The sequence below is a fragment of the Ambystoma mexicanum genome, chromosome 6p (assembly GCF_040938575.1).
Source record: "Ambystoma mexicanum isolate Mex_15411 chromosome 6p, UKY_AmexF1_1, whole genome shotgun sequence".
Lineage (NCBI taxonomy): Eukaryota > Metazoa > Chordata > Amphibia > Caudata > Ambystomatidae > Ambystoma > Ambystoma mexicanum.
The window spans coordinates 1,126,542,598-1,126,563,677 of NC_090935.1; the positions used below are offsets into that span (position 1 = coordinate 1,126,542,598).

Consider the following 21,080-nt stretch of genomic DNA (forward strand, 5'->3'; position numbering starts at 1 on the left):
CGATTCCAAGAAGTCCAGACAATCCCCGGAAGCTATGATCATGCAGAGCCTTCAGAGGTTTTTCTGAGTGACAGCGGTATGCGAAAGACCTGCTGTAGAGAACAAGGCACTTCAACCCAACGCTGTAGAAAGGTACACAAATGGCTGCTATTGTGGTTTGGGATAACCGAGGAAAATGTAACAGAGTGGGGAGGTGACTACGAGACAAAATCCCATAGAGCAACTTGAAAAGGCTATTGTAAGGATGCACCCTGCCTGTTGTAATTGAAATACAAAGTTCCTATTGCCATTTCAGCAATTGATTGAATGGAAAGACACTGCATGCTGGAACTTGAATACAAAGTTGTTAAAGTGATTTTAAAAGGTGTGTGCAAAAGGAACAACTCAGCATGCTATAACTTGAAGGCAAAGGTCCTAGAACCAACTGAGATGGATACTGAAAGGAGAGACATTGTATGCTAGAAATTGGAGACAAAATTCCTATTGTTATCTGAGCGAGACAGAACTGAAACTGAGACAACGTTCTTGAGAGCTGAAAACAGTCTTGTCAAGTCAAAAAGGAGGGAGAACTGTGGTGAATCAATTGACAGACTAGTCTTCTGGACCACCTCACAAAGTTTTGAACTCTGTTTCTTGTGTAGTCATCTACATTTTAGAAATCGTCACTTTACAAAATGAAGAAGGCACAAATTGCACCTGTGGCCACTTAAGAAATGCACACCAATCGTGATTTCCAAAGAGACACACATGCAGCACACTCAATGTATGCCCACTGCACATTTGTACTAGCAAATGGACCTGACGTATCCTCACAATCTCCTTCTCGAGTTGCTCTCTGGGGTTCTGTCTCTTACGCCACTTCCCCACTCCATTACATTTTCCTTGGTTATCCCAAAACACACTAGCGGGCATGTGTGAACCTTTCTACAGGCAAATAATGATGCACCAGATCTTGAAGTCAACAATAGTTTGGGGAGGTGAAAAATTACAAAGAAATCTAATCTGTTTACCACAGTGTAGTGTCAAACATTCAGAAAAGTGAACCACTTTCAGGGAAAATTCTTTAAAAAGTAAAGCTTAAGTTTCCTCCTGTCCATTTAACCATGTCCCAAATTTGATGTGTGCAAGGTTGGAAAAGGAAGAAGTAACGTTTAGGTCTGTGGGTATGTGGCTCATTTGAATTGCTTGCCCATTGCCACTCCTTCAGGCACTCCCATTTTGCATGTACAAGAAGGGTGTGTTTGGAGGTATTTGTACACCTTTTCAGCCACAAACTACATTTCTGGTGAGAAACTCATTGCGTTTCAGTAGTCATTTTTTCCGGTGGACAAAGTGAAGACTGAAGTCATACAGATGTTTGACTGTATGTTTTACTTGAGAGAGTGGGGATTAGTAAAGCTACGTTAAACATAGTTTGCAAAAAGCATAGTAGGCTGTTTTTTTAAAATCCTGAGATGCTTATTCATCTGCCTTCAGGAGTTATTGAAAGATAACATATTAATGTTGGATTGGTGACACCAAATACAACTGTTTTCTTCCAAAGGGGGATATTTATTTCCAGCTGTATTCAGTGTTTTTCTACAATGCATTTCTTGAAAACTCGTTTGATACTACTACATCTGGTGTTTAGTCCCAACTGATGTCCAAAGTCCAGCTTCCCCTTAACCCCTCAATTGTATAGTTCTCATTAACATGATGGCTCACCATATGATACTGTTTCCTGCTGGCATGTGGTGGAACATTGTTATCTTCCATTGTAATAACTCAGGTTTTGATGATGTATTCTTACTGTGGTGTGTTGTGTGTGCTCTTCTGTGACCTGTGACAGGAGCAGGCTTCCTGGGTGTGCCAGTGTGATGACAACATGGTCCAGAGATTAGAATCAGACTTCAAGATGACCCTTCAGCAGCAGAGCACTCTGGAGCAATGGGCTGCCTGGCTTGACAATGTAGTGACACAAGCCCTGAAACCATACGAAGGAAGACCAAGCTTCCCTAAAGCAGCTCGGCAATTCCTTCTCAAGTGGTCTTTTTACAGGTACAGTGATTGCATAATGTGCATGGACTGCAAAGGGAAATGGCACGTGCGGATACTATGCATGGCTGTGAAAAGGAGCATCTACATACATAAAAAAGCCTATGTTGTTGGTATTTGGATGGGATGACACATACTGTTTATGGGCAATGCATGGTTGGTTGTTTTGTGTAACATCGCTTTTTTAACAACATTATTTTACAAGCATATTTATTAGGAAAAGCATTGAATAATACTCATGTACACCCAAATACAGGTAATGAAAAAAATGCAACCTGCATGCAATCTTATATGCAAGCTCCTAATTTGAAGCTTATAGTTTATACTGGGTGCTTTCTGTGGCTGCATGGTAATAGGTTCATTGAGGTTGCCCAATGATTGAAAAATTGAGAGTACATATAAATTACCTTTGGGTTGCGCCTTCAGATTCTGAGTAGTCTATATGTCAAACTGATAGACAAGGTATCATTAGTTGTCTTTTAATGTTTACATCACATTAATGACATGCATAATTGATTCAAATGGTCTTCACAGTATTTAATACAATATGGATTATTCAATTGTTGAACCTTAATATGACTCCATATTAAGAGAATTGCATGAGTGATTGTCCAAAAGTTTCATTTTTAAGTCCTTAATGTTGCTTCACATTAAGTAATTATATCTCCTTTGTGAGTATTGGCACTTAATGTTGCTTCACATTAGTAAATCACTCGTTTGATCCTTGATATTGATTGGCATCAGAAAAGTTCCAAAGTTCGATGGCAGTTGTTGATTTTTGATAGGTATATTTGTCCTTCAGAGATTTCCTCATGTGAGTAAATTGGCATAAGTTAATTAAAGTTTGATTTCCCTCGACACGGGTTTCCCCAATAGCTTTTTATTGGTTCTTCAGGAGGGTTGGCGTGGGTGAATAGAGTTATGCCTTCTCTTACTGCTGAGGAAAAGATCAAGTTGAGTTGGTTCCTGCTTATTGGATATTGTTGTGTCCATTTGTTTGTATAACATGCATTTAATGCTTGGAAAATGTTTCCAAATTGCACGATACTGAGGCTGAACATCTAATTTAAAAAAAAAAAAGTTCATTACAATATTAATGTCTAATACATAGTCATATAAGCTTCTAGGTGTGTGCTCCATTGTAAAAGTATTATTGACTTTAATGGTTTAAATTTGAAAAGGAGCACTTACTTTACTTAATTGGATTTCTGCATGTGATTAGCTTGATCTTTTCATGTCAATTTGTTTGTTGGGCTCAATAGTCAATTGGCTTCCGTGCCTTTCGTGGATGCCGTCGGATATTCGTAAATCCTAAGTGAATTCAGAGAAGCATCTAATTTAATATAAGTTACATACTTGTCTGTGGCTTGCTAACCTCCACAATCGTAAGGAGTATCGCTTACCTTATTTTTGAACGGAGCGAGGATGCCGGTATGATAACCCCGATCGTTTTTGGTTCCATGTCGCCATTTTAATTTGTGATGTTTATTTAAATCAGACGCGATCGCGCTTCAAATGGGTTGGAGGGCTTCTTGACTTCATTTACGTCAGGCGCCATCTTCGATTGTGCCAATTAAGGGATTTTTTGGAGGTATGGGGCATACATTCTGTTTAAAGTTATTGGTATGGACGGCATTTGTGCAAGGTGGTCACCAGTTTTTTTTTAATTTTGATTTTAAGGTGCCATTATATAACCTTATTTTAGTATTTTAGCCATTGTATAATTTACTGATGACGGTAATGTCAGTATTCCTGGTGTTGACATTTAGAGATCATTGTTACAATTTAATGGATAAATATGACGGTTTTGTGAATTGAAAATTGAATTTCTCTATTAGAGATGGTCTTTATCTTTTGTTGATGCTAGATCTCAAATTGGATGTTCACATTGTGCATACCATTATTTTTGGTTTGGCAATGGATATTAGGCTGATTGTACTTTAGCCTTCATTTTTTTTATTTTTTTAAAAAGCAATTCTCATTATAGAGTTGCTCAAAGGAAATGAATCATCTCTGTGTCTGAATTTAGAACGGAGTGGCAGCAGTCCTTAAGGCAAATCCACTTGGCTTACCATTGGCGCAATGTTTGTTCCCAGTTTCCTCCTCTTGGGGGTCTGTTGACTTTTTGGATCCCAGAGTATATTATAGCATTGATATTTTCTTTTGGGTGTGCTGTGAAGAAATGGTATGCCAAAAGTGATGTCATATCTTGGTTTTTGAGATAGCGAATATGTTCTGCTATTCTGGTTTTGAGTTTTCAAATAGTACTACCTATTTAAAGTTTTTGGCAAGAGCACATGATTCCATAGACTGTAACGTTTGTATTGCAGTTAATGAAGTCTCTAATTGGAAAGTCTCGGCCATTGGGCATTTTCAATGTTGTTTTGCCGTCCTCAGAGTATGGACAGACATTGCATGTCCCACATTTGTAGTTGCCTTGTAGTCTTGTATTGTTCCATAATTGTGGAAGTCCTTGTTTAGTGATTTTTGGTTGAAAGTGCGAAGGGCAAAGTATATTCTTTAGGTTTTTCGCTTTCCTGAATGTTAAATTGGGTGTGTCCGTTAGATGAATTGTAAGGTCTTCATCTGCTTTTAGTATATTCCAATGTTGCGTGACAATCTTTCTAAATTTTTGTGCTTCACAATTGTAGGTAGTTATAAATCTTGGAATGGGTGCCTCCTGATTCTGAGTGATGGTCTTATTTTGGAGAAGTTCTTGTCTTGTTCTTAGGTTGGTTTTGAGTCAAGCTTTTTTCAACAGTTGGTCTTTGTATCCTCTGATTTTGAATTTATTTTCTGCCTCTGTCACATGCTTTTCAAACTCTGCTTCTTGTGTACAGTTTCTTCTAATCCGTAAGTATTCACCAAATGGGATATTGTTTATAATGTGCAGAGGGTGGTTGCTGTTGGCATAAAGGATGCTATTGCCCGCTGTGGGTTTTACATGTAATGTTGATTGAATGGTATTGTTTTCAATATATAATTATAGGTCCAAGAATTGTATGCTGTTGGTACTCTCTTGCATTGTTAAGATAATGATGGTATTCTTCTAGTTGATTTTTGGTGCCATTCCAGATTACTAAAATTTCATCAATGTAGCGTCCCCAATATACAATGCAGTTTTGGTCTCTGAACAGTGGGTGCTTCCATGCAAGGTAGAGTTCAAAGAGGCCCAAGTTGATGTTTGCATAGGCTGGGCGAATTTGGCCTATGTTGTTGGTATTTGGATGGGATGACGCATACTGTATATGGGCAATGCATGGTTGGTAGTTTTGTGTAACATCGCTTTTTTAACAACATTATTTTACAAGCATATTTATTAGGAAAAGCATTGAATAATACTCATGGACACCCAAGTACAGCCATAGAAATTTCTCAAACATTCCTGAACAATTTCTTCAAGAATGTTCTGATTTCTTACCGGTAATCCTCATTATGCTTAGTATTATTACTGTTCATGTTCATTCCTTACTTTATAAGAGTGAGTTGTCGCCCTCTTCCCTAATAAGAGTTGTAAATTGCCATGCTAATCACTCATAATAATCCTGTTAATAGTACCCACACAGTAGATTAATGTTTGAAGACAAATGTCGCCTGGGTGGGTGGGACGGGAGTAATTCAGGACAGAGGCATGAAAGAGAAGAACTCTGGTTAAATGGGATTAATAGTTAATAATCAGAGCATTTCCCCTTTGTTCCTCTCCTTAGTCACAGTCCTAACGCTTTCAAGCTACAGAAAGCAGGGCCAACCTTCCATCAACACCCCTCGATATCCCAGCACGAGGCATACACCAGCCATGACCCATGATGAATTGTAGGTTCCATTAACACAAACCAATAGGAAAAGGACAGGACAACCCGTAATTCACGGATACAGGTGAAATTTTGCTGGAACCCAAACAACACTTGATCCTATAAGGGAACAGTGTCACAACTAGTTCGACACAATTAAGATCAAAGAAGCACACAAAGAAATATTAAAGGAAGAAGATGAGGCACTGAAAAAAAGGCAGTCTGAATCACCCAAAAGCAATTTAGAGGCAACTATCCCATTAGAATCCTTACGCACAATCTCGGAGCAAGTAGAATTCAAACACAGGCCTAGACATAGCTCCTACAAAATGAAAGGCAGGGGGTCACAAGCTAAAAACAGCACCCACATAAACCAAACGGATTACACACCCACTAGAGAAGAAGAGGGAGTGTATAGACTAACCACTGCGGAACATAAATTCAAGATCCACAGAACACCTGATACAGAAATATGGGAAAATGCCAATGGAGACTATCAAAAAGAGGTCTGGGAGACTAGTTGGTTATCTACAAATAACACTGTGTTACTATCTTGGAACAAAGGTGTCAAGGTGGGTGAAACCAGTTGCAAACAACCTGAGGCCCACTAAATGTTTTGAGCCATGACTCACATGATCCCTCACTATTTGCTGTTCTTGCTAGGGTTCCTGAGAGTTGTAGGCCAAAACATCTGGAACGTGGCAGATTGCGCCGACATACCCGAAGACCTCAAGGGGCACATAAAAAAACAAGACAGACAAAAACCAGAGATGGAGAAAGGGCACCAACTGGAAAAAAGAGACAATCTACTCCTCTATTAAAGAGGAGGGTCTTAACTGCTTTCCTAAACCGAGCCAGATGAGGAATGGATCTAAGAGAGACAGCGGGCTTGTTCCATGAATTGTGGGGCAAGGCAATCAAACCTGATTCTGCCATATTTCCTCAGTTCATACCATGGCACAGCAGGAAAAAGGTGTTCATTTGACCGTAGCACCTGTCTGATTGGGACAGCCTTCAGGCGCTCAGAGAGATAACTGGGTGCCATTCCAAGTAGGTATGTATAAGTCATGGTGCAGGCTTTGTGAAGTATTCAATGTTTTAATGGAAGCCAGTGTAAGTTATGGCTGGCTGCAGTAACATGTTGTTTCTTAAGGCCAAGGACCGCCCTAACTGCCCCATTCTGGATGACCTGCATCTTATTAATGTTGGAGTCAGAGGTACCATCCAGCAACGGTTAGATAATCAAGCTTAGAATTGATTAGGGCTGATGCACTAACCGCTATATTTTGCGTGGAAAAGTAGAGGCTTATTTGCCTAAGCAAGTTGTTTAAGAAGGTGCAGGATTAGCACAGCTAAAATACATGCTTACCGAAAGAAAGCTTGGAGTCAAAGTATACTCCCTGAGTTTTCAAAAGGGGGGATACTTTAATAGAACACCCAGCAATCGAGAAGTGACTATAACATGAGTCGAATTTTTTTAGCCTAGGGACAAAACCCATAACCAATAGCTCTGTTTTGCCATTATTGAGAGCTAGAGAGTTCAAATCCATCCAAGATTAGATAGCGACATAGATGTTATTGATGGCTAGGGGATCATGATCATGCACACCAGACAGTTCCAAAAGAACCTGGATGTGTCATCTGCATAATTTGTATAGCAGACCCCCATGCTATCAAGGCAATACAACAGTGTCCTGGTATAGATATTAAACAGCATGGGGAAGAGGCATGAGCCTTGAGGAATACCACTGGTAAGCTGGATCTGGGATGCCTGAAAATCCCCTATTGCCACCCTGGCCCTCTGGGGCCCCAGAAAGGATTGTATCCACTCTGTAGCGAGTTTGGAATGTCTGCCATTTTCCACCAGTCTCCTAATAAGCAGAGAACAGTCCACTAAATCAAACTCCGCTGACAGATCAAGAAGCATCAATAATGCCATGTGACCCCAGTCAATAACGCCTGTGATGTTTGATTTTAAATCGAGCAGCACTGTCTCTTTACCATATCCAACTCAAAAGTCGGATTGCTGTGCCCCCACAGATACCACTGGGTTAAACTATAAAAGTGTCTCTGTCCTCTGTCTCCAATAAGGATACTGTTTTTCCTCTGGATTTCTTCTCTGTAATTACAGCCTCAGGGATTTAGCCTTCAGCTCACTGCTTTGCCCCAATCACAGCCACAAGAATGTAGCACCCAGTTTGGTACTTTGCCCCAACCACAGTTACAGGGATTTAACTACTTGTTTCTTTGCCAAATCAGTCACAGGAACATTAGCAGGTATATTGCACTTATTTTCAAAAAGGGGATCGTGCCTGGCTGTCAGAGGCTTGAGGGGCAGAGACATGCACACAAAGCTGAGGAGAGAACAGTGCATAAAATACAGGAGCGTAAGGAGTCCTGCGGACAAGGAAGGATGGGCAATAAGTACAGTTATAACTGGTTGTTATTACAGGAGCCCACTCTGAATGCTCATGGAAAGGAGCAGCAGGAATGGGTATCTGTCTAGACCCTAATGCACGACCAATGAAACAATACTCACAAGGCTGAAGCCTGTACGGGTCCAGCAGGAATGGAACAGTGACTGCCCACTGAAACAGGAACCAGCACACTGATTACAAATATTGTACAGACTGTGGAAGCTTTCATCATTCTGCCATTGGGCATTTTTTGTAATTAGTTTTGAAAAGTTGAAAACCCCTCTCAATTTGGCAACTGCTGGGGAATGCTAAGGGGTTTAAAGCAAGCCTTACTGTAAATCCTATTAGTGAAGAGGTTTGGAGGACCTTTGTAATCACAAGAATGAATATACCTGTACTACTGTTGGAACATAAGAGCCCCATTCGCTGGCCCATAAGGGTGGACCGGGATAGTATTTAGCGATGTTATAGTCCTCTTAAAAAGCTCTAAGTCGCCAGGACCTAATGGACTGATGAATGTAGCCCTAAAGAAAGACCCAGAGGGATGGACCACCATCATAGAAGTTCTTTATGACAAAGTGGCGGCAATCTATATTATTACCAATCTACAAAAAGTGTGAGCGGTCATTGCCTGCTAATTATAGCTTGCTGTCCATGATAGATGTGACGGGGAAGATATTTTCTACACTTATATTAAAAGAACTTCAGCAATTGACCAAAATTAATAATATCTTGGGCACTTTTCAGGCTGGTTTCCGGCCTGGCTCATCCATACCACATAATATAAGGTTGTGGGATAGAGTAATGAATGGGGCATGTGGGAAGGCATGGTATCAAACATTCAGACCGACACAAGTGATCACAGTTGTGGGGTGTTTGTTGAACTTCAATTGGGTTTGAAAAACACCTATCTAATCCTAAATCTGAAGATGGGAGCAAGCTACGACCATCAAATAATAACGCAGTCCTAGTCGAGTCTGTTAAAATAAAAGGGCCTATACTGATAATTCCTTACTTCTAAATACAAATATTGTAGTAAACAATGTTATGAAAAAGAAAAGTGTTCAAGAAATGATATGTCAGGATATTCAAGCCTTTGGATTCCCTTCCCCACGTTTTCAGCACGTGACAAGACAGCACACTCGAGTGGTGTTTTGATTTTCACAGCTTTGTGGGTGATGTAGGCTGTCTTTAAGATGGGGGACACTTGAAGATTCAACCAGTATAGCTTCTTGAGGAGCAGGGGAATGTGGAACATTTTCTTATACCTGTGATGAGGTGTGCTGGAAGGCTTTTAGAGGAGCCAATGTCACATCTGGGAATCCTGCAAGTAAGGTGTTGCCACCATCAAGGTAGGAAATGACCAAGGTTTGGCCAATTATTCTGAAACTCCTGGTGGGGATGAAAGGCTCGATTTTGCTTAGGATTACAAGATAGTACCATGATGGTTGCAGTAAAGCTCAAAGAGTTTGTACGTGGTGAGAGTTGATGCATGAGTCCTTTGAACTTCATTTCTGTTAGCCAGTTCTGGAGTTGGGCATGCTTGGTGGGGTTTCCTATGAAAATGTATTTGGTCTTTGTCAGGTTTAACTTCGGGTAAGGCACCAGGCTCTGATGAGGGACAAGATGGTGCCTGAGTCAAAGGGTGTTGGTTATGCCATTGATCTTTAGGTCAAATTGCCTGTCATATGTATATTAGTGAATCTTTGTCTCTGTTAGTCTGGAGTTCCTGTAGGGGATCCATGTAGAGGTTGAAGATGATATTGAACAGGGTAGGCCGTCACTGGGATCTTTGAAACCTATCTGGATGAGTTAGTCTCTGTTGAAGAGGTAGGCCGTGAACCACTGCAGCACTGTTCCGTCGAAATCATGGCACAGCAAGGATGTTCAGGAGGGTTTTATCGGAGCTGGATTTGGAAACATTTAGGCAACTGCGCTGCCGTATTTTTAAAGCAATTATAATCGTATGTCTTCAAAATGTATGCTGCCAGAAGGTCCCGATTTCACCGTCGGCATGATTCAACTGCAGTTCTGATACTAAATTCATAACTTAATGAAAACTTATTTTGCCTGCTCAAAGATGGGGGAATACATTTTAAGAAACATATGGTGTGTTTGTTATTTTTTTTAGCTTGCTGTTAAGATGATAATAATAATAATAATAATAATAATTTAGCATTTATATAGCACTACAAACCCTCAGGTATCTGAGCGCTCCTTATAATTACCCACGGTGTGGGGTGCTCATTTATCGACCTCGGAAGGATGAAAGGCTGAGTTTGGCCCTGTCGGGATTCGAACCTGCGTCAGCAGGCTCTGCACAGATGTCAAAGCGAGCGCTTTACTCGCATTGTTTCGTTTACTCAATAAATTGTCCTTCTTTTCATCAGTTTTTATTATTTATGTTGAAATCACTTAAGTTTACAAATTCATTTTCAGAAGGTATACAGGCTTTATGTGCCATGGTAAGATGTGTACTTCGTATATCACTTTACATTTGATTCTATGCACACTCATACTTGATTTGCTATGTATGTTTACAGTGCACTTTAATTGCTCTTAAGAGAGTTTTGTATGGGCTGCTAGATATTTTGCATGGCCACTGGCCTTTTGCTTTGTATGGCTCCTCTGATGAATTTTACATTGTTAGGTGATGGTTTATGAGCGGTTTTTCAGTTTAGAAAAAGAAAACTCCAGGTTGGTGCTCTTTTTGGGCAGGCGTTACTCAAGAACAGTTTTGGTTAACTAGAGTAGTGTTATTGCCATCTTCCTAAAATGACTTCTGGTTGCTCAGTAATCTATCCGAGGAGTTTGGCGGGAGCAGATTAGGACGTGACAGTAAATACAAGTTACTCCCTAAATTGACGTTTTTACTAGTCCATATCCATCTTTCTACAGATGTTCCGCCTCACGGTTCTCTCGGTGGTTGAGGCACTTGTGGAGCACATGAGGTTGAGGTATGGAAACCGGTTCCTACTTTAGGAGATGTGATCTTACATATGGGCTTCCAAATCTGTTATTATGCTTTGCATAACATGCTCCATTTTTAGTACTCTAGGGAAAGATATCGCAGTAGTCTGTAGGAACCTGGACAAATGCAGTTGTTACTATGCTGTATATTTTTCACCGCAACAGACCCTTGCATTGTATGTCAATGACAATGGTTTTCATGTTTCACATATATGCATTTTAAGGGACTGAACAATGGGTATTCGCGTTAACTTGGTCTTTTTTATTACATATACTTTAGAAGCTACTACTCAACTTCCAAAATTAATTATGAAAAGGGATTTCAGTAGGATTGTTAGGGAGTTTGGTTTGAGTCAACCAAAGGTAGGACTTCACCAAACTCATACTCGGGGCACAGGGCTCCAGCTCTTAGTGTAGGCCTGAACCGCACAAGTATGTTGGTACAAACGGCGGAGCAGCCAGGCGTTTCTTAGGAGGGAGGAAGAGCTGTAAGAAGGCACAAGGAACCTAGAGTATACACATAGTCCAAAGAAACACTGGCATATTAGACAATTAAGATAATTCTTTAGGAAGTTCAGTACTATAAAATACAGTAGGCAGAATAGCATAACCAATGCAATATTCACAGTAAGTAAATCACTTTTGCAATAGGTTTCAGGATAGCGGTTTCTGGAACGGATGAATGAATCAAAACCAACATAAAGCAGGTAAATATATTTTAAGACTTGTAAAACTTTTTCAGGGGCCTTTGGCTTTAGCAGTCCATCCCTATCTAGTAATGAGAGTCTCGGAGACAAAACGGAGGGCAGAAAAAGCCAGGCACTAGCTGGATAGAGTCAGGAGTTCCAAATGAGGTTTCTGGTACCAAATAAGTAAAGCGTTTTCTCAAGCATGGGGTCTGGCATGGATTCACATGCTCATGAATATTCCCCGTCGTCAGGCTGTGAATTCTCGGTAAAGAAAAAATCAGTATCATTTTCGTTTCTGATCTGTCTTTCTCAGTAGTAACCAATCACTGGTCTCTGGGTCATACTGCCCCAGCCAATGACTGCCCTCTCCCTAAGCCCCGCCTCTGGTGACCATCCTCAGGTTTTTACCGCACGTTCAAGTGTTGGGAGTCCTCGTGCTATAGCTCTCGTGCTTTTTCAACGAGATTTATCCATTTTTTTCGGTTAAATAGAGCCTCAAGCTCCACCGCTTCTACTTCCGATCAACGGGGACCAGTTTCGGAATCTTCTGCGCCCCTCAAGGGTGAAGTTTTCGTCGAGCTAAGCTTCTTGAAGGATTCCAGAAGTTTGAGGCCTACCTCCTGGACATGGCCCAGGAGAAAGGAAGCTCGACACCGGGCAAGCTGTTCAGGAACTGCCCTGGATGCAAGCTACAGAACCTGTTCAAGGAGGACGAGCACTCGAAGTGCCTCTACTGCCTTCATGAAGACAAATCACACGTGGAGAAGGACTGTGCGTTTTGCATGAACATGTCGGAACGGACCATGAGGGACCGTCGGACCCGTCTCGCCAACTGGTTGGAAAGCAAGAGCCCAGCAGGTGAGAAGAAGAAGACACCCGAGCGGTCTTCTAAGTCCTGTGAGGGCGCCCTGGCGACAGGGGCCCAACAAAAGGCAAAGCACTGTGAGTCCGCGGGCACCGGGAGCGCCGAACGGTCAGGCTCCTCGGCTGCCAGGCAGGGCGCACATTCACCGACGCCATCAACCGCGAGCCAACGCTCTGGCTCGGGGAAGGGAAAGTCCGAGAACCCGGCTTAGCTTCTGGAGAGGCCCCGGTCGATCTCAAAGAAACCGGCCGAAGGGGTACGAGGCAGTGACCCACCCCCTAACGTGAAGGCCTCAAGCGCGCCCAAGGTGGTGAAGGCCTTGATTCACCCGCCCAAGGCCTCTATTGAGGGTATCGCTACAGCCCTGGGGAAGCCTGTGGAGGCTCCCCCAGTGGAGGCAACCTCGGGGCCCAGAGTTTCCATGCCCCCGCGGATGGAAGCCTCTTTTAAGCCCATTGAGAAGACCCCCGTGAAGACCCCGGTGGAAAAAGAGGGGGGGCTGGTGTCCTTAACGGACACAACCTCCGAGGAGGAACTGGTCGAAGTCATAGAGGAGGCCCATCCCCAGGGGAGGGATCCCGATGAGGGGGACGATGAGAGCATGGGTGACGACGACGAGGCTCCTGTGGAGGCGGGGCAACCATCGCATCCGTCGCAGCCCGGGCCACTAGACAACTAGGCGGCCATTGTGACAGCAGTCCAGGCCTTATGCACGGAGATAAGGACCAGGTTGCCCTTGCCTCCGACAGACAACCCGACAGAGCCGAGTCCGTCGGGAAGACCCCCTAATAAGAGGAGAAGGATCCATCCAACCCCGCCTTCTCAGCCCTCATGGCCCTCTCAGCCTTTGTCTCCTTCCGCGACCCCGAGGGAGGACACGGGGACGGCTATGGCCACGACGGGACGGATGACGACGGTGGTGACGACGGGACTGATTTCTCGTCGCCGATTCCTCGGGCGTCTCCTCCCGACGAAATTGGCTTGTTTCACGCCAGGATCGCCAGGGCATCTGAGCTTTTTCAGCTCTGCCCCGAAGAGAAGAAGGAAGGCTTCCTTTACCAACGGGGTGAGGCCAAAAGGAAAACGGTCCTCACGGTGCCGTTGTTGGATGACATCTGGGACGAGGGACTTGCCCTCCTCAAGAACCCGTCCAGGACACCTGCTAAGAGGGACCGGTACGAGAAGAAGTACCGGGTCCCCGACGCCGCCCCTTTGTGCCTTAGAGCGCAACCGACCCCAGACTCGGTCATTTCCGCAGCGGCCAAGAAAAAAAGGGGGGGCATCGGCCTCGAACTCTACTTCCCCGCCGGACGGCGAGGGAATGAAGCTGGATGCCATGGGATGACGAGTCATCTCGTCGACGGCGACGACAATTAAGGCGGCCAACACCCTAGCGATCGTGGCCCGCTACGGCAGGGAGTTGTGGTACAAGATTGCCCCCCTGTTAGACTTCCTCCCGGACGATAAGAGGGCAGAGGCCCTGGCAATCCTGCAGGAGGGTGAGGTGGCCTCTGACCACGTCATAACGGTGGCAACGGACATTGCCAACACCGGTTTCTGCCAATTGGGCAATGGTGTTTGCCTTCGACGGCGGGGGTGGCTCAAGGCGACGGATTTCCGCCAGGATGTACAGGCCAAGGTTTTGGACATGCCCTTTGACGGGAACTACCTGTTTGGGAAAACAGTGGATGAGTCCCTTCAGGCCATCAAGACCGACACGGAGACGGCTCGGGTCTACAACGACGACGTCCGCCCTTTCGGAACTCCGGAACTCAACGTACTGTCAAGCGGCCCGCTCCTCGTCGCAAGAAGCCTACAGGGGACGAGGCAAGTCCGGAGGACCTTGCCGTCGTCACCAAGGCGGCAATGCGGCGGCCAAGCAAGACTGAACCGGCCATGCTGTAGGGCCCCCACCAAAGCTCCTGGTGGGAGGCCGGCTGACGAGATTTGTCAGCGTGTGGAAATCCATCTCCACCGACCGTAGGGTGCTCGATGCCCTGGCCCAGGGGCACAGACTCGAATTCCTAAAGAAGTGTCCCCGCATTCCATCCGTGGCCAGGAGGGAAAACCACATCCCTCAACTACTGTTAGAAGTAAAGGCGATGATCAAAAAAGGTGCCATCGAGCTCGTCCCAAAGAGGCTTCGGGGCTCCGGAGTTTACTCAAGATACTTCCCCGTCAGAAAGAAGACGGGCGGATGGCGCCCCATACTGGACCTGCGTCGACTGAACAAGTACATCAAGACACAGAAGTTCCGGATGGTCACCCTCCAGCACGTGCTGGGACAGCTGGAGAAAGGCGATTTCCTATCGTCGTTGGATTTGGAGGATGCGTACTTTCATATCCCCATTCTAAAAAGGCACCAAAGGTTCCTCTGGTTCGTGGTCCAAGGGCGACACTACCAGTTTAAGGCCCTCCGTTCGGACTGAAGTCGGCTCCCAGGGTGTTCACCAAGTGCCAGCACCAGTGGCGGCGCGGCTGCACCTGCAGGGGATCCACGTTTACCCCTACCTGGACGATTGGCTCATCCGGGCAACAACAAGGGAGCCGGCTGCATCATGCACTGTCATCGGTTGGCAAACCGACCATTGCCTGGCCGTCCGAGAGCCCATTCGACCAGAGCGATCGCTGCTACCACGGCGTTCTTATCTGGTGTGCCCCTGCTGGACATCTGCAGGGCTGCTACGTGGAGGTCGACGCACACCTTCACAAGATTCTACTGAGTCGACCGGGATTCCAGGGAGGAGAGCAGAGTCGGCCAAGCAGTGCTGCGCAACCTGTTCACTTAAGGTGAGCCTGGCGAGGAGGTAAGAAATGCTTAATGTTCAGTTTTGATGTAATGCTTAATGTTGAGCCTTTGCCACCTCCCGTGGCTGTGCATGTGTGTACTGCTATGTATTCTTATGTTCATGAGCATGTGAATCCATGCCAGACCCCATGCTGGAGAAGGAACACGTTACTTACCTGTAACTGTTGTTCTCCAGCATGGGTCTGGCATGGATTCACATGCGAATCCTCCCTCCTACCCCTCTGCGGCTCTTCACTTGGTCATACTGCCACTTTACGTGCTACACAATCTGAGGATGGCTGCCGGAGGCGGGGCTTAGGGAGAGGGCAGTCATTGGCTGGGGGCAGTATGACCCAGAGACCAGTGATTGGTTACTACTGAGAAAGACAGATCAGAAACGAAACTGATACTGATTTTTTCTTTACCGAGGATTCCCAGCCTGACGACGGGGAATATTCATGAGCATGTGAATCCATGCCAGACCCATGCTGGAGAACAACAGTTACAGGTAAGTAACTTGTTCCTTGTTGGAAATGGGTTTAGAGAATTCAGGAACTGTCCCCTGAATGCAGACAGGCTTTCAGCCTGGGTGAACAGGGATGGGCAAACACCCAAACACACAAATCACTACTCCAGCAACTGAGAAGCAGCAGAACAACGCTAGGGAAGTTCTTGCAGTACCTTAGGAGTGAAGAGGACGATGCCGCAAGATGCCCTCATGGTGAAGCAGCAGCAGACCAAGTCGCTGGATTCTTGGTCATGGTGACAAAAGAAGGGACGCTAAAGGGGATCTTGCAGCAGCAGTCGAGTGGAAGGATGCTCAGCAAAGGATTCGTCCCTGCTCTTTGATTTTTAGCACCCTTTTCAAAGCACCAGTGAAAAACGGTTACCGCCTGGTAAATTTGTCTCACTTTCTTGATACAGCACTGAGGAGAGGGCACTTCAAGGAGTGGAATCTTTCCTCTGGAGGTCCGGGTGGAGTCCAGCAAAGTTTTTGGAGGATTCAATCTACAGAAGACGATGCATTACGTTATGGTCGCACGTCCTAGGGTATTGGCGAATTGCAGCCAGAGAAGGTCACAGCTTGTTGGGGGATATCTCAAATTGCAGGCTGTCCTGGGACTGATTGGGCCCACCAGTCCAAGGGAGGAAATCCTCTTCAGAACTCTCCTGTCGCATGGAAAATGGGGCAGGACAGCAGCGGTCACTTGGCAGGCTCTCGTGGTCGCTAGAACTTGATGCCAGCGTCTTTGGTCATCTTCTTAATCAGGATTCTTGCCTTCAGCCTCAGGATCCATTCCTCTTATGCGAGAACCCAGGACAGCCAGCCTCCCAGTTTGAACTGGTTCCAGGCAGACATAGAAGAAGATAAAGACCAGCAGAGTTTCTTAATCCTCCCCTGATCCTTCTCTTCACATGCACACTGACACCTGGGTGGGCTTTCCATTGGAAATCAGCAGAAGACAAAAGTCAAACAAAGGCCTCCCCCACCCTGCACAGCAGAAGAAGGACCAAGAAAGGACATGCCATCTTGAATTGGCAAAGAAAGAACACTGTTAACATTTTGGGTCAATGGTGACCCTTTTGTGCACTATCACAGCTGTGGATGCAGTCTGCAAGTAAAAATGACGCAAATGTTGATAGGATATAACAAGCCATTCAGATTAGCTTGTCAATGTAACCGAAAAGTTACGGGAGCAGTGAGAAAGTGGATACAGTGTAACCCCTCAGTACGCCACATAAGATAGGATGTGCTATCTCCCATTAGAAAAGATAGGAAGGATATAAAATATCCCCTTGTCCCCGGGTACATGTGTTCTCACAAGGAAAATAGAAGAAAAAAAAAAAGGGAATCCCAAAGGGCTCCCAGAAACGCTGCACAGAGAGTGCTCTGTACTACAAAAGTCAGTGACAGATGCCACAAAACCTGGAGGAATGTATGTCTCCAAGAAAAAGGTATAAAAAGAAATACAAAAGTATCCCACAGATGGAGGAAAAGAAGGAGTGAGTGTGGAAAAAGGTTCCCAGTCACCCAGGAGAACTGTCCCAAAAACCCAATAGTCCAACAAAAAGTGATGGGGACTCACATGTGGAGGTGATTGTGCATAAAAAATGAAAATCTACATAACAATTGTATGGTTTTCTGACAATTTTTCAGGCTGTTGTATGTCATTGACTGCAAAGTGGTTGCAAAAGCGCATTGTCTTTTACCTTGTTTACTTAATTAAATGAGTTATTTAATGTCTATGATTCAGCGAGCTAGAAATAGTGGAGTTGAAGTGTTTCTGAGAGTTTGTGTCCCCTAGCCTGCCCGTCGCTTCAAGTTCCTATTTTCCACTATATTTGTTGCTTTTCCAGTTTCGTTGTTCATTCTGACTGAGAATATTGTGAGGAAATGCATCTTCTCGCCTTATCATTGCTATTGAAACAACCCAACCAATGTATTACATGGCAGATGCGCAAAGCTGGGTTTGCAAATTAAAAAGCAGGAAATGTATTTTCCAAAATAACATGTTGCGAATACTAAAAAAAAATGGCTTGGTGGTGTAATGTGATCAGACCATTGAACCCAGCCAGCATGTTTCACAAGAGGATGCAGAACTTAATACACAGAGACAGCTTGGGAGAGCCCCGCACTTTCTGTGTTACATTTTTAATAAACCCTCATGAAGAGAAAGACTTGCCTTCTAAACTTCCTGCATTATGTGCAATATTCATGCGGTCACAAGCTCCTGCTTAATGAGAACTAAAGATATATCCCTTGATGAACATATGTTGGCCATCTGCTATCAGGTACATCAAACTGTAGATGCGTTGACCAGGGCGCTGTGATTAATTATACACCAAGTTTACCAAGATTATGTAGTCCTATCTGAATCCTTATTTGTTCTTTTTTTTAAATAGCTCCATGGTCATTAGAGACTTAACCTTACGAAGTGCTGCCAGCTTTGGTTCCTTTCACCTAATCCGCCTGCTGTATGATGAGTACATGTTTTACTTAGTCGAGCACCGAGTTGCCCTGGCAACTGGAGAGACGCCGATTGCAGTCATGGGGGAGGTGAGTACATAAGCTTGAACGTTTTATTAGTCGCTATAATAAGATATATGAATGTTCTTGGGCTCTGGGTAGTTGTGTATTTGCCTGGTAAATACAGAAAAATACATTTGCCTCTGAGATGCACACAGATTACAAAGAGTATAAAAGAAGATTACACTGAGTACTGTGTGCGATCTACAACCATGACTTCTGCACAAAGGCGCGATATTGGTATAATTGATCTGTGTGATCTATAATGTTGCTCTCTCGTACAGTTGTGCTATCAAGACTGAGTGACATTGCAAAGATTCACTAATAAGTAGGATAGTGTTTAACTTGCCTTATATACTTTCATGTACGGGAATTCTTTGTCCAATGACTAATGCTATCTATATTTTCAGTTCAGGAAATATTTCGGGGAACATTATATATTGTTATTTTTCCTTTGTACACCTTGCTGTGCTCGTGCTTTTTATGCATCTCAATTTAACTAGGTCTGGAAAGTAGATGTATCTTTTTATATGCAATGTTTGACATCCAGTAGATTTGTACTAATCCAGAAGTGGTATATTTTTCATTGAAGGGAGTTGGTATTTCTTTAAAATCATATTAAATTCACTAAATTGTAAATAATGTTTACAGTACACCTTAGCATTAAGAATAGTGTCACATTAGGATTCTTAGAACCGTACAAGTCAGATTATTGCTGATATTTTTCTGAAATGCTTTTGAGTTGCTCTGCAATAGCCACCCCTGAGCCGCTCACATTGGAGCAGTGTATCATGGAATATCGGTCTCAATCCAAGCCCTTTGATGATCTGGGAATTGTCCTAGCACAGTGGGTGAAAGGGAAAAACATGGTGCCTTTATCGAGAAGCCTTGAGTAAAAGTGCAGATAGTTTTGTATGCTGTAAGGTTGTATAATAGCAAAAGAGGCCCCCCCAGTCCTTGAGGTGTCCCTAAAGGTCCATTACTTTCACCATTAAGCAGCACTTTTCTGTAGGACGTGGCTGTATGTACTTGTTTTTTGACTTGAACATTGAATGATTGCAGTGAGCTTGTACAGTGTATACAGATCTGTCCCTGATGTCAATCATATTAACTGGAACAAACTCCTGCTCTCTATTCGTTCCCTGTCTAATCATCTTGCCTTCCATTGATCCCTATAAAACAAATTGTTAATGGAGGCCCTCTGATCAGTAAACCTTCCCTCTTTCTGCTGTTAGCCTCTAATGGCTTCTTGCCAGGAGACCTTCAGATAGCAGAACCCGCTTTTAAACCTCAACTAAACTTAAGTATTTCCTAGAATTGTGCTGCTTTATTCAAAGGGTCCATGTAGTTTAAAGACAATATCCAGTTCCCTTTACCCAGTCGTGCATCAAGATAAATAAGGTTTTTATCATGCCACTTTGTTTGATTTCAGGTTGGGTTTTGAGATCTAACGTCACATCATTCTAAATAGCCTGATTATTTAGAATCAGTCATGCAATTCCCATTCACACATCTTTTTAGTAGTATTTAAAATTATGCTAATCTAGTTTTATTCCAAAACGAAATTGTTTCATTTCTATATGTCTTATTAATCATGTTTATGATATTATTTTTATAGTTTTCATCTTCAATTCACAACTCCAGACATTCAACATTTTGTGGTTTTGAACCTAACTGCATTGAAATTAGTAATTTCTATTTGTATAAAAGCTTAGTGTGGGGAAATGTTCATGTCTTATTAAGTGTCCTTGCCTTTGTTAATTTTAAATTAATAAATTGACAATTTAAAATGAGTAAGCATGTTGTAAAACTTATGGGGTGCCGTACCAGCATCATGACTTTCCTCTCTTGTGCTTTATTTTACGTATGTGCAAGGCATCTTTCTTGTAACATGCAATAAACATTTCTCAAATTGTTTTCATCCCCTCAGTTTGGTGATTTGAATGATGTCTCGCCTGGTAACATGGATAAAGGTAAGTATGTGAATGATTTAGTTATATCATCATCTCTCATCTGGACCCTTAGTGTACAGATTACCTTTTTTTTTAAAGTGCGTATTGTACTGATTACATAAATATAGTCTACTATACAGTGCAAGTGAACATGAAGCACAAATAAAATGTTTTATCCATTAAGTTTATACATTCATCAAATAGTGGGCCATATGAAAAGAAAGCATTCTCCACATTTACTGGAAACGATGCTTCTAAAAACAATGCAAAATACAGAAAGATGTACATGTTTTACTGCAAAGCATTCAAACTATGAAGTAGAAATGGAGAGCATCCAATGCATTTTTCATGCTCTAAAATACAAAAATCATGTCAAAGGTTAGAACCAAAAGTTAAGAAAAAAGGAATTATTTGCTAACCACATTACAAATGCCTCCAACAAAATCTTGATAGCTTGTTTCAAAATTATCAGTGGATTCACAAACCCTGCTAAGATAATAAAGGACATTAAACCCTCTGAAGAACTAGCTACCAAATTAGGTACCT

At 43.3% G+C, this 21,080-nt stretch overlaps 1 protein-coding gene across 6 annotated transcripts in view; it reads left to right on the forward strand.

Annotated features, from left to right (window-relative positions):
* Positions 1 to 21,080, forward strand: part of RFX3 (regulatory factor X3) — a 1,045,627-nt gene that overhangs the window by 935,769 nt on the left and 88,778 nt on the right. For 5 of the 6 annotated variants that reach the window (XM_069625736.1, XM_069625732.1, XM_069625731.1 and 2 more), the window contains 3 exons: positions 1,829 to 2,037; positions 18,459 to 18,612; positions 20,513 to 20,555. In XM_069625736.1, the coding sequence (XP_069481837.1) occupies positions 1,829 to 2,037; positions 18,459 to 18,612; positions 20,513 to 20,555 (406 nt within the window). The remainder of the gene's footprint in view (positions 1 to 1,828; positions 2,038 to 18,458; positions 18,613 to 20,512; positions 20,556 to 21,080) is intronic. The other variant, XM_069625733.1, reaches the window with a different exon arrangement.